The sequence below is a fragment of the Kogia breviceps genome, chromosome 3, assembly GCF_026419965.1.
Source record: "Kogia breviceps isolate mKogBre1 chromosome 3, mKogBre1 haplotype 1, whole genome shotgun sequence".
Lineage (NCBI taxonomy): Eukaryota > Metazoa > Chordata > Mammalia > Artiodactyla > Physeteridae > Kogia > Kogia breviceps.
This window is the reverse complement of record NC_081312.1, coordinates 143,638,612-143,651,311: the sequence shown is the minus strand read 5'-3', so window position 1 is coordinate 143,651,311 and position 12,700 is coordinate 143,638,612. Positions and strand designations below refer to the sequence as shown.

Sequence of the window (12,700 nt, the reverse complement as noted above, 5' to 3'; positions counted from 1 at the left end):
GGAATAGCCCTCAATCACCACTTTCTCTAGCTGGTCTGACCGTTTGCCAGCATCCGAGCAGATCCTGGGCTTACCTGCAGCCACGCCCTTTCTCACTCCTTGATCCTACCTACGCTCCCTGAGAGCCCCGAAGATGCCAGCATCTCCACGAATGAAGTCTTTCCCAGTCACACACCTGCAAGCGTCCTCTGTCTTTGGGAAACCCACACTTTCTCTGCTCTTTGCCATGGAATTCTCTTGTCCCTGTTATTGGAGCTGGGCTGTATGTCTCACATCTTGGCTTCTCTAGAAGAGCATAAATTCCTTGAAGGCAGGGACTTCATTCTGCCTTATCTTGTGTCCTCACGTGCTTAATACATGTGCTGATTGATTGACTGAGTTGGTGCTTTGCAATATGGGAGAAAGATCTGGGCATTCTGCATTCAATTCCAGATCCAGCCCTAATTCCGTTTAGGTTGTGTGACACTCTGAGCACCTAGTCAGGGGATAAATAACATTTGTAGGCTCTTTTTAGACATAAAGACTCAAGGGGAAAAAAAAGGAGAAGAAATAAGTGGGCCCATTAAAAAGCCGTGCAATGTGTCTTTATTCACGGGTGAGAACCAGAATCATGGAATTTGAGTTCATGATCTGTGAGACACTTCTAGGCCCCCAGGTCATGCTTTTTTTTTTTTTTTTTTCCGGTACGCGGGCCTCTCACTGTTGTGGCCTCTCCCGCTGCGGAGCGCAGGCTCCGGAAGCACAGGCTCAGTGGCCATGGCTCACGGGCCCAGCCGCTCCGCGGCATGTGGGATCTTCCCGGACCGGGGCACGAACCCGCGTCCCCCGCATTGGCAGGCGGACTCCCAACCACTGCGCCACCAGGGAAGCCCCCAGGTCATGCTTTTAAAGAGACATGATGATTTAGCCAGGCCTGAGCTGTTTGGACCCTTACTGATAGCTACTCCACGCTCTGCTAAGGAGAGTGCATTTCTTTTGCAGGAAGAAACCAATAGTTTTCTGAAAGCCATTGAAGAAGCCAATAAAAAGATGCAAGCGGCAGAGATCAGCCTAGAGGAGAAGGACCAGAGGATCGGGGAGCTGGACAGGCTGATTGAGCGCATGGAGAAGGTAACACAGCTTGGGGCGTGGGGCCCCCTCGCCCAGCCTCCCTTGCGGTGCAGCAGTTCCCCTTCAGGCCTGCCCCAAAGTACGAGAATCCCTCACCACTGACCCCTCTCATCCCTGCAATTTGTGACTTGGAAAAAACAAAGAGAAAACTATAAAAGAAAGTATAAGGAAGTCCCACAAAGTTCTAATTTCTCCCATGGTGAAAATTTTGATGATTCAAAAAAACATTACGTATAAAATTATTTATAGAAACTAATATTTTAGCAGCCCTGCTTTGCTGGGGCTCCAAGCATGAACTTAGATTACTTGTGGAGCAGGCAAGCCCTATTTCGACGTTACAGGGACACCCCAAGACCTGCCTGGGTCTGAAGGGTTGGCTTTTCTCTGACACTCTGTGTCGGAGCTGGGGACACTGCCTTTCTCCGTGGGTTTGGGGGGAAGCCTGCAGAGGCAGGAGCTCTGCCCAGATAATGAGCTAGTCAAGAGACAGGGAAGAGGGAGCCTGGAAATTAGGCAGGAAGTGGAGAACCGGGAAGGAGGGGTGGGAGAGAGGAGAGAGAAAGGGCAGGTGACCTGTAGCAGGCGATGGCTCGCTGCTGGGGGAGGGGGCTAGTTGAAGGCTAGAGCTGTGGCTGCTTCCTGGAAAGTGGCTCTCTCGTGGCATGAGTTTGCACCGACCGGCCAAGACCTGACCCATCAGCATCCCGTAACTCACTCACGCTGGATGCTGAGAATCCCCAGGCTGACGATGCAAGGAGGGGGAGTGACAGGGTGAGCAGGGTCGACAGCTGGGCTCCCGGGTGATTCTGAGAAGAGGGCTGAGCCCCCGTGGTGTCTGCGGCATGGTCCCCTCCACCTCCACCGTCCCCTGACAAGGGAGGTGTAACCAGCTTGGGAACAGCCTTAAATGCAATACCGTGGAGCTTCGGGGCTGGTGGGGGGCTCCTGTTTTGGGTAACATCTTTTTTGGGGAGGGACTTGAGCAAATAGAGAGTCAGTTACAATTTCGCCTCCATCCTCTGGGAAAGCAGAATCCCACGCGGTATTGAAGAGCGGGTAAGTGGCATGGTTAGGGCTAACGTCAGCATTGGCTGGAGGTGGCAGTCGTAACGATTGGGCAACGAGGGCATTTTCTAGAACGTGGGCGAGCTATCTCCCACATCACCACTCTCCTACAACGGCAGACGGTGCTGGTTAAAGCACACACTCCCCCTGGGTGACAGACTGTCCTGCAGCAAGCAGAAGCCAGGTGAGTGGGCAGCACGGGGAGATGGAGAGAGAGACTGTCCGTGTGCTGGTTAAGAATATGGGTTTTAGGATCAGACAGACCTAGGGTTTGAGTCTTGCCTCTCTTTCTCATTGTGGGCAGTTACTTGACTTTTCCAAATTCAGTTTCCTCTTCTGTAAAATGCTGACAATGGTAATTCTTATTTCCAGGCCTTCTGTGAGGAGTACATGAGAAAAATCCGTGCCAAGTGCTCAGCACGGTGCCTGGCGTATATAAAGTCGGGGCTCACAAATGTGTGGCTCTGATTTTTATGTTGTTACTTGCATAAATGTCTGCCCCTGGTGTCAGCTTCTTTTTCAGCCGGACCTGTTCTGTGGCTGAGTTTCCTTTGTACCCTTGCGATCCTGAAAGTTCCCAGCTTTTTCCCACTGATGTCCACGTGGAGCCCGGGTGAGGGCCGTATGGCTGGGGGCCGGGCTGGTGTTGGTAAGGCCGGCCGGCCCTGCCAGCGTTTGTGTGGCACAAAATGTTCCCTGCGTCCTCTTGGCTTTTTCTTTAGTGATTGAAAATCTACTGTGCTTCCTTTTAATCTTTCCCATTTAAGCTAGCGAAATGCTTGCTTTATTTAGCTAAGATTAGATTACCCATTTACTCTTTTTCCCCTTTCAGGGATAATCCCTGGGACAGCAGGAACTGTGCCAAATCTCTGTCACACGGGATGTGAACAGCATGCCCACAGAGTTTGTATTCCTGTTCTCACCTATTTTTGGATTTTTTTCTCGAGGACAAACCATGTGCTTTTGAATGGCTTCTGTGCTGTATCCCTTAGTTTACTGTTCTCAGCATTGTGTGCCAAACACCTTTTTTTTTTCCTGATCAGTAGAAGTCTTATAAGGAGTGTGTTCTATCAGAGACCCTTCTGCAGAATAGATAATATTGTACGCCTTGATCTCAGTGGTGGTTTCACCCGGTAATGTGTATACAAACGTATTGATTGTGCAATACTCACTTAAGATTCGTTGTATCTCAATTTAGAAAAAAATAAAATTTTAAAGTATGCTGTAAGTTAGGCCTTGCCCTACTTTAAGACAGCTTTTTGGGGAGTGTGAGGGAACGCTCGCTTGTTAAAGAGTCATCATTATTATTTCAGGGCTAATGTAAACTTCCAGCCGGTGGCAGAACCCATAGGGACAGTAAGAATGTGCATTCGCTGTAGAGATTTAAAAGCAGTAATAAAACCCCACTGAAAAGTCGGTCTTCCTTCATTATTCTAAGTACATCGATGATAACACGCCCTTCCTCCCATGGTGGACTACTCCCCAACTCTGGTCTGCTCTTGGTCTGCCACTGCTTACAGCTTCAGAAGTTGAGGGGGCTAAAGTTTCAAGGATCTGCTTTGAATATTTGGTGGAAAAGACGTTTGGAATGTGTATAAGTCGCCAGAGCTTGTTGGGGAGAACTTCTGAGGTTAAAGATGAGGCACGGCCATACTTAGAGAAGGACCTAAGTAGAATAGTCTCCTCCCAATTAATGAGCAGAATTTGATAAACTTCATTGTAAGGAAATTTATTATACTCTCATCTGTAACGTTTCTAGGGCGATTTTGGTTGTGATGGGCACTACATTTTTATTAATATTTTCCACTTTGTTCAAAGAAATGTGTCCAGATTTTATATTACTTTAAAAAAAATATTGTTTGTTTGGCTGCGTTGGGTCTTAGTTGCAGCACGCGGGATATTCATTGTGGTGTGCGGGAACTTTAGTTGTGGGGCGCCGGCTTCTCTCTAGTTGTGGCGCGTGGGCAGTAGAGCACGCGGGCTTAGTTGCCCCGCAGCATGTGGGATTTTTTTTTTTTTTTTTTTTTTTGTGGTACGCCGGCCTCTCACCGCCATGGCCTCTCCCGTTGCGGAGCACAGGCTCCGGACCCACAGGCTCAGTGGCCACGGCTCACGGGCCCAGCCGCTCCGCGGCATGTGGGATCTCCCCGGACCGGGGCATAAACCCGCGTCCCCTGCATCGGCAGGCGGACTCCCGACCACTGCGCCACCAGGGAAGCCCTGCATGTGGGATTTTAGTTCTCTGACCAGGGATCGAACCTGCATCACCTGGCATTGGAAGGCGGATCTTAACCTCTGGACCACCAGGGAAGTCCCTTATAATACTTATTTTAAGTAAACTTCTAAATTTATATATATATATATATATATATATATACACACACACACACACACACAGCAAATTGTACAAATCTTAAGTGCACAGCTTGATACATGAATTGGTTTCCTATTGAGACTGTAACAGTTTACCACAGTTAGAGGCTTAAAGCATCATGGATTTATCGTTTTTAGTTCTGGAGGTCAGAAGGCCTAAAATCAAGGTGTTGGCAGGGCTGGCTTCCTTTTGGGAGCTCTAGAGAAGAATCCATTTCCTGGCCTTTTTTCCCTTCTAGAGACTGACTATATTCCTTGGCTCATGGCCCCATCCTCCAGCTTCAAAGCCAGCATTGTAGCATCTCCCAGTCTTTGTCTATTTCTGACTCTAACCCTACTTCTTCCTTCTAATACGAGCCCAACTAGATAATCCAGGATAATCTCCCCATTTTCAAGATCATTAACTTAATCACGGCTGCGAAGTTCCTTTATCTATGAAAGGCAACATATTCACAAATTTCAGAGATTAGGATGTGGACACTGTTGGGGGACTGTTATTCTGATTTTCACAATGTAGTTTTACAAGTGAACACACCCGTGTACACACCATCCCAGTTAATTGATAGGATATTACAGAATTCCAGATCCTCTTGATGATTCAGAAAATAATCCCAAGAAATTTGTAGTATCACAGGCCACTGATTTAGAGTATTGATTAACATTATTTAGAACCATAAATTTTCACAAGACATCTGAGCCTGGGCTGATGAAATGATTTAAAAAAAATAAATCTTGAATGGCTTTATCCAGGATATTTGTCTCTAACTCATAAATACATCTATAAATATGCACCAGTAAATTTGACATTTTGAGCTTTGTTTGGACCTTGGCAAGTGGGTGTATAAAAGCCATGGGTGTCACATAGACTTGAATTCACTAGTGCTGGAGTTGCTTGCTGTACATTCTCCAGCCAACTTGGGATCCATAGATTAAATATTAGTGTCTGTCTGTCTGTTTTAGGAACGCCATCAACTTCAACTCCAGCTCCTGGAGCATGAAACAGAAATGTCAACGGAAATTAACAATTCTGACAAAGAAAGGTAAGATGTAATGCCCTTTGTCTTGTAATGGATTTCGGTGGTGGACACGCTGTGTTTTTGTGGGCTCACTTAGTCCTTGCATTGTCATCTGTTTGGTCGTCACCCACTGCAGACGTGACACATGCAAAACATTGGACTGGGAGCTTCCAACGTGGAGCTTCCAGCCACATCTTTCAACCCAGGGCTGGTTGTTAGTGCAGTGGAACACGTCAAAGCCTGTCACAAGTGCCAGAGTTCAGTCTATAAATGTTCTCCATAAGCTTGAGCTCCACAGGATGCACCCTGTTGATGAGAAAACTCAAGAGTGACTAATACCATTGCCATGGAAACTAATTTTACAATGTCTTTGTTTCCAAACATTCCTCAATGAAACCTTGCCTTGTCCTCTGGCTATGAGTGTGTAAAGCCCTGCATGGGAAATGCAGGAGCAGTCCACGGCCTCTTCTGGAAACCAGAAGGCAGCGAGGCCACGCACAGCCCTCTAGTGAAGGAAAACAAGGTTGGGATGCTTTGAGCATTTGAGCAAGTTACTTAACAACTCTGAGATTCTTTGCTTCTCTGTAAAATGGGAATTCTTTTTTCAAGTGGGGAGAGTTGTAATGATGCGAAGAGTGCCCATCTCTTTGGGGTGTTATTGTGAGGGACCTGCTCGGTGTACAGCCTGCCACATAGTATGTGCTGAAAAAATACCTGTTCTCCTTCCTCTTATGCAACTTCAGAGTTTGCAGAGTTATAGGGATCTTCCCTAGTCTTTAACATAGTGCTGAGGAGGGACCTGGCAGAGATGGGAAGTGGTAAGCAGACCACCAGACCCTTAGTCCGTGCTCCAGTCCAGGCCCCAAAGGACTGTAGAGTCCATCCGCTGGTTCCTTTGGTTTATTTGAACCAAGTAAAGTCTGAGGATAATTTGTGCTTTTTTTTTTTTTTTTTAAGTATGAAATATTTTATGAGGTGGTCTGCTCTGTTTTGATGGAGAGAGGGTATTTCAGCATCTTTCCCATTTTCTCAAAATAAATGATGTATGGAACAATTGTAATGCCTGACTTTCCAGGACTCTGCCACTTGATTTCAGATATTTTGTTGTGTTGCTAGATTCTTCTCCTCTGTTTTCCTAATGGTGGTAATTACTGGATGTTCCAATGCTGTATGAACCCAAAAAGCAAAAGACTCTCATATCTGTAAGTGGTGCAAAAAAAATTCTCAGCCCCTGGAAAGTATAGTAACTGTCCTTATACAGGGTAAAACTTGCAAGTGGGAACTTGAAAAAAGGTCCTATCTTCCTTCTACAGTGGGGTGGTCGATTGGTCGTTAATAAACTAGGATACACACAAAGTAGGAAGAGCGCATCTTGTTCTGGGCAATATTCCCTTCAAGCGGTGACCTTTGGGTGCTGCTCTTGCTGCTTTGCTTGAGGATTCACTTGCTCTTTCTTCTCTTTGTTGTTAGGTATCAGCGGCTGGAGGAGGCATCAGCCAGCCTCCGGGAGCGGATCCGACACCTAGATGACATGGTGCATTGCCAGCAGAAGAAAGTCAAGCAGATGGTTGAGGAGGTAAGCCCCTGTGAAAGGTCTTGGGCCCGGGATTGCTTCCTGTGGTGGGGACACTTCAGCCCTAGAGCCAGATACGACTCTCAGCTCCGTCTTCTGTGGCTCATGGTGAACTAGCTCAGGCCACTGCCATCTTGGCCCAGAGGAGAAGGTCCTCATATGTCCCCTGTGGCCTGGTGATGATCCCTCTAAAAGAGGGCCATCCCCAGAGGAAAGGGTTACAGTTAAGAAGCCTGGAAGGTGCAGTTCGTAAGCTCACTCACCTACACAGGACAGCAGTACCCCTGATGGGTGCCTGCAGCTCAGGGACCAAAGGGTGTGACAAGAACAGCTCACTTCAGCTCAGGTCTCTGCACCCCGGGACCTGCCTGCTCCTGCCCTTGTCCTTTCTCCACGTCTGGTGTGTCTCTGTCGTTCCCTTTCCCTGTCTGTCCCTTTTCCTTAGTTTTTTCTCTTTTCTACTATCCTTTTTTGACTTAACTGTCTATGTAACATGAAAGCAAGTTTTAGGCTTACTGTATGCTGGACATAGTTTACTATCCTGTTTTTCTAAATGAAAAAACAGGTAAGTTGAACTTTTATATTTCTCTAAGAGGAAAAAAGTTTCTTTTAACTTGTGTCACTGTACCTGTCTCTCTCATGGTGATGCTCCATAGGAGAAAGTCCATGCTGTGTACAGCTAATCACATATTAGTGTATTTTTCTTGCTCGATTAAAAAATCAGATGGAAGTAAGAACCATTAGTACTAACAAGGTGATAAGTATTCCCTAGGGACTAATTCTCTAACTTGCAAAGAAAAGGTTTCAATTTAATTAAACATTTGGTTGGCAGTGGAAAAACTGGAAAAAAATTATATTAAGCACAACTCTGAACATTTATCTGTTAATGTATTGTTAAAGTTAAAAGTATATCTACTTCTAATAAATAATTTACACATATGATAGACAAATAGAAGATTAAACATACATCTTCTTTATTAATCCCTAAAATGTTGGAGCTATGAGTGGGGTTAAGGTCAGGGAATTGTGCGGGACGGGGAGGGACACCTTTTTTTATTGTATGTGGGATAAACGTGCACATTAGATAAAATCTGCTCCCAAACGAGAAACCCAGTCACACAGTGTGATTGGCCCATGTGTCAGTCTCAGGGCTCAGTAGAATAAGAGAATGGGGAACAAAGTCTCAGATGAGGAAACCCCGCATGCACTTTCACAGTTCCTTGGCACTGCCAGGCAGGAGAAGCGCCAGCAATAGGGATGGGTAGGTGTTGCCGCATATCAGCATTGGGTAGATGTCAGGAGTGTGTTTCCCAAGGAAAGGCATTGCTTTGTCACATTTAGCATCTCCGGAACCGTGGCTGTTAGACCATAGCTTTTCTGCTTCTGAACTTTACAGACGTGAAGTCTGGGGCAAGGCTGTCCCTCCTTTCCCCATGGGGCTCCTTGGCTGTGGTGCAGTCCATTTCTCCTGCCTCACTGCTGGGTGCTGTCTGCGTTGTTTCCCCGTCGAATATTAGAGAACCGGTGAACAAAACCTCATATGCGTTGGCTTCTGACTGAGTTATCATCTGTAAGGGTTTAGTGATTGGTCTTTTTTTAAAGACATTTTCAAGTAGTTGAGAATTCTGTTTTCTAAGTGACTTCCGGACTCTAATAGACATACCAATTTGAAAAGAGTAGGGGAATATTTATATATGAAAATAGGGAAGCATATAAACATCACTGTCCATGCCTTGCTTTACTACCTGTGATTTAATATCTCCCAAATAGAGCTTCTGTAAGTGCTGCTGCTGTGGTATGAAAGACCCAGCCATGGGCGTGAAATCACAGGCTGAAATTTAGAACGGTACCGTCAGAATGAGCACCACCTCGGGGCCAGCTGGGTTTCGACAGCTGGACAGAGACAGAGGAAGAGCTTTAATTCTAAATTTAAACTAAAAACTACTTAAATCAGGTGATAAGAATTAATGTATTTGTCCAGTACACTGAATTAACTCATACAGCAAAAGGATGGTTTAAAATTTCAATTGCTATAGCCATTGATGTGAATACTTTTCATTAAAAGTTAGAAACATGGAAAAGGGACAAATGAGCACATTGAGATGTTCAGGATCAGCTTGGAAAGGAGTTGAGAACTGTAGGAATCCAGGGAATGGTTGAAGGACTTGGGCAAGAGATGGGCAAAGGGGAGACGCGAGAGGTGAATTCACTTCTTAGAAAACGGTCGTGGAGAAGAGGGTCTATATCTTTGTTTGTGTTGCAGTGCAAAGCCAGGCTGGAGCCACTGGGTGGCAAATTTCAGCTTTCTGTTCCACATAAAGGAAACGTTTCTAGTATCGGCCGTCCTGGGAAGTATCTTTAGCCTTTAATCACGGGTGCATTTTATGAGGAGAGAAGTTGGGATAGAAGCTCCTTATAGAAAGAATTCTCTACTGTTTACTAGGCTGTGCCTGTTGTTAGGATCTCAGCCTTTTCATTGCTTTACATAATGAGTGAAAGCAGCAAAGACATATTAAATTGGCTCAAGTCATTTGGACCAAATTTCGAAAAGTCCAGACAGCTGAATTAGTCATGTGTGGCATCTTGAACTCTGACTTGAGAAGTGTCTTTCTATCTGTGAACTCCAGCCACCCAGATATTGAGACAAATTTGACCCAGAAACAGAGGCAACCTTTATGTGTCCCTAACCAATGTTAGGGACAGTTTTCCTTCCCTCACCTGAAGTCTGAAAGCTTGTCCCTGTGTTGGCTTCACACTCACCAGGGGTAGGAATCTAGTCCCCATCCATTGTTGCTGTCATCTGAATCACAGTGTCTGTGAATGAAGTTAGTTTATTAAAATGATGGGCTTCTTTTTTTAGCTCAAAACACCCAGGTATTATTACTGAGGTTCTTGGAATCCTTAAATGTTAAGCAGTATACTTACTTCCACCTCAGTGGAGAGTAATTTCTAATAATAATAATAATGATGATGATGACGATATATTGAATAAAAATTAACCAGCGTAGGTGTTGCAGTCCTTAGCTCAATAATGACTTTTCATTGTGTGGGACAGTATATTTCAGTAGGGATTTGTGCATGTAAGAAGGGGGCAGGATGGGCCCTTTTGAAATGAAGGATTATGTATCTTATGGGGTCAAGTTCATTGAGAAAAGATACCAAGCGTCCTGTGTGAAGTGTGGGAGCACATACCCCAACTTGGCTAGATCTTTGTACCAAATTAAGTCTCCTTTTGTGGTGTTAGACAGGGACTGGTCATCTTCCTCCCATCACTAGTTCTTCTGACTGGTTCTGGATCTGACAGAAAACACACACACACAAGCCCAAATATGCCCCTTTTAGACTTTTAAGGGTTTGCCAGAAAATACAGAGGGACTGAAAAAAATAGCACTCATGGGCTTCCCTGGTGGCGCAGTGGTTGAGAGTCCGCCCGCCGATGCAGGGGACATGGGTTCGTGCCCCGGTCCGGGAAGATCCCACATTGCCGCGGAGCGGCTGGGCCCGTGAGCCATGGCCGCTGAGCCTGCGCGTCCGGAGCCTGTGCTCCGCAACGGGGGAGGCCACAGCAGTGAGAGGCCTGCATATGGCAAATTAAAAAAAAAAAAAAATAGCATTCATGAGGAAACTCACTCATCCATCCATTTACCAGTTACCCACTGGCATTTTCTCTGTGCTGGGGCTGGGTACCCAGTGGGGAGCCGGGCAGATGTGGTCCTGCCCTCATGGATCTTACCATCTGGTGTTAGCTGAGTTCCAGTCATTCTTGCCCTTGGGCTTCATTCTTTTGTTGACAAGCCGTGTTGGAACTAGGTCCTTTGAAATCCGGCTGAGTTCTTTAGCTTGCCATTAAAGGAACCAGGAGATCAGGGAGGAGCACAAGGCTGTGAGAAACCTGCAGCCAGAGCAGTGAACACCTGACACATCTTTAAACATCTTCAGTCAACAGGATGTTGACAACTCTTTACCTGCTCTCATCAAGGCCCAGTGCCCCGCCAACCAAAGCAGCTTTCTGCCCAGGGGAAAATTACCTGGAGGAAAGCAGTTTTAAAAATTTAAATTCTCTCCGTCCCAAGCATCTTCCCTTTTAAATGGATCGGCCATTTGTTAGCACACAATTTATTTTAAAAGTCTTGTGTGGTGTGCTGAAAGGTACAATGCAAAAGTACATTTTTGCCAAATACCCTGTGTTTAGAGGATTCAGAGTGATCTCCGTCACTGATAATTAGCCACATGGGGGAAGGGGAAAGGAACTGTGGCACCGAGCCCACAACGCTAACCTGCTCAATTGAACTGTTTCCAGATCATGTCCCACGAGCTCTTCTCCAGATTTAGTCTCTGGCTCTTTGGAAGATGACAAAATGGTAGCTTGCTCTGGGTTGGAAGCAGTTCCTTTTATCGTTCGTGGTTCGAAGAACACTTGTACTGTCTCTGCTGGGAAGAGGTGGCACATATGTGTGATGAGCTGATGAACAAAACACGAAGGACATGACATTGAAAAGAAAATGTGGCCACGTAGGGCTCTTATTTGTGGAAACACCCACATTCTATAACTTCAACTTCTACAGCCTGACACTGCAGAGTCAAGAGAACTCAAAGATCCATAGAGTATTTCTAGAAACGTGGGTTCCTAGACATCAAAGAGGGAACTGTGATGAAAAATATTACTAAAACAGAATTTACAAAGTGCCAGGTGGAGGCTGGTCTTGGAAGATGAAGCCTTATTGATGGAAAAGCTGCCAAGGACACCTGCCAAGGAGATGGGAAGCAGGCTCGAAGAACTCCAGTGTCCCAGGAGGAAGTGCTCTCACCTGATCACACCCCAGAAAGTACAGAATAAGCCAGGTGTCTCTGTAGTTTGATTATATTTGTATGTAGGAGGTGGCCCCGAGGATGTCCTTTCTGAATGAAGATCAACAGCACTAATCAACTTAGCACTCTTCTTGTTTAAGAAACATTTGGTTTGCTTCTATCACCATGCATAGACAGTTCAACTCACTTCATGAAAAGGAGAAGTATATCTGATGAAAAGAAAAATGGGGGCTTCCCTGGTGGCGCAGTGGTTAAGAATTCGCCTGCCAATGCAGGGGACACGGGTTTGATCCCTGATCTTGGAAGATCCCACATGCCGTGGAGCAACTGAGCCCGTGCGCCACAACTACTGAGCCTGCGCTCTAGAGCCCGTGAGCCACAACTACTGAGCCCGCATGCCTAGAGCCCGTGCTCCGCAACGAGAAGCCACCACAATGAGAAGCCCACGCACCACAACGAAGAGTAGCTCCCGCTCGCTGCAACCAGAGAAAGCCTGGATGCAGTAAAATAAATAAATAAATTTAAAAAATGTATTTGGCTGAAATACGTTGAAGTGAAATATACTTCATGCATGCTTTATTTTCATAGAGGGCTTCGTGAGACAGCCACAGGCCCTGGTATCTCATCAAAACTAAACGGTGTTGCTGAGAATTGTAATAGCAGCAGTGGTAGTAATAGTCAGTGGGTGGTTAGCCTAATAATAATGAAGTGAGTTCATTAAGGGGGTGGGGGTCATTTAGATGTTGGGTAGTTT

General features: G+C 45.9%; 1 protein-coding gene and 1 long non-coding RNA gene across 7 annotated transcripts in view; one reads left to right on the top strand and one right to left on the bottom strand.

Annotated features, from left to right (window-relative positions):
- Positions 1-12,700, top strand: part of MYZAP (myocardial zonula adherens protein) — a 99,633-nt gene that overhangs the window by 40,380 nt on the left and 46,553 nt on the right. For 4 of the 5 annotated variants that reach the window (XR_010839799.1, XM_059056269.2, XM_067029773.1 and 1 more), the window contains exons 8-10: positions 982-1,110; positions 5,509-5,588; positions 7,035-7,140. Coding sequence is in view for 4 of the 5 variants with exons in the window: in XM_059056269.2 (XP_058912252.1) it covers positions 982-1,110; positions 5,509-5,588; positions 7,035-7,140 (315 nt within the window). In the remaining variant the exon portion in view is untranslated. Of the gene's footprint in view, positions 1-981; positions 1,111-5,508; positions 5,589-7,034; positions 7,141-11,437; positions 12,421-12,700 lie in introns of those variants that run through there. The other variant, XM_059056270.2, reaches the window with a different exon arrangement.
- LOC131752184 (uncharacterized) overlaps positions 8,090-12,700 on the bottom strand; it is a 75,482-nt gene continuing 70,871 nt past the window's right edge. The window contains exons 2-6 of one of the 2 annotated variants that reach the window (XR_010839800.1): positions 11,415-11,599; positions 10,871-11,029; positions 10,330-10,434; positions 9,856-9,951; positions 8,090-8,705 (exon numbers count right to left, since the gene is read on the bottom strand). This is a non-coding gene — a long non-coding RNA (uncharacterized lncRNA). Of the gene's footprint in view, positions 8,706-9,855; positions 9,952-10,329; positions 10,715-10,870; positions 11,030-11,414; positions 11,600-12,700 lie in introns of both variants that reach the window. The other variant, XR_010839801.1, reaches the window with a different exon arrangement.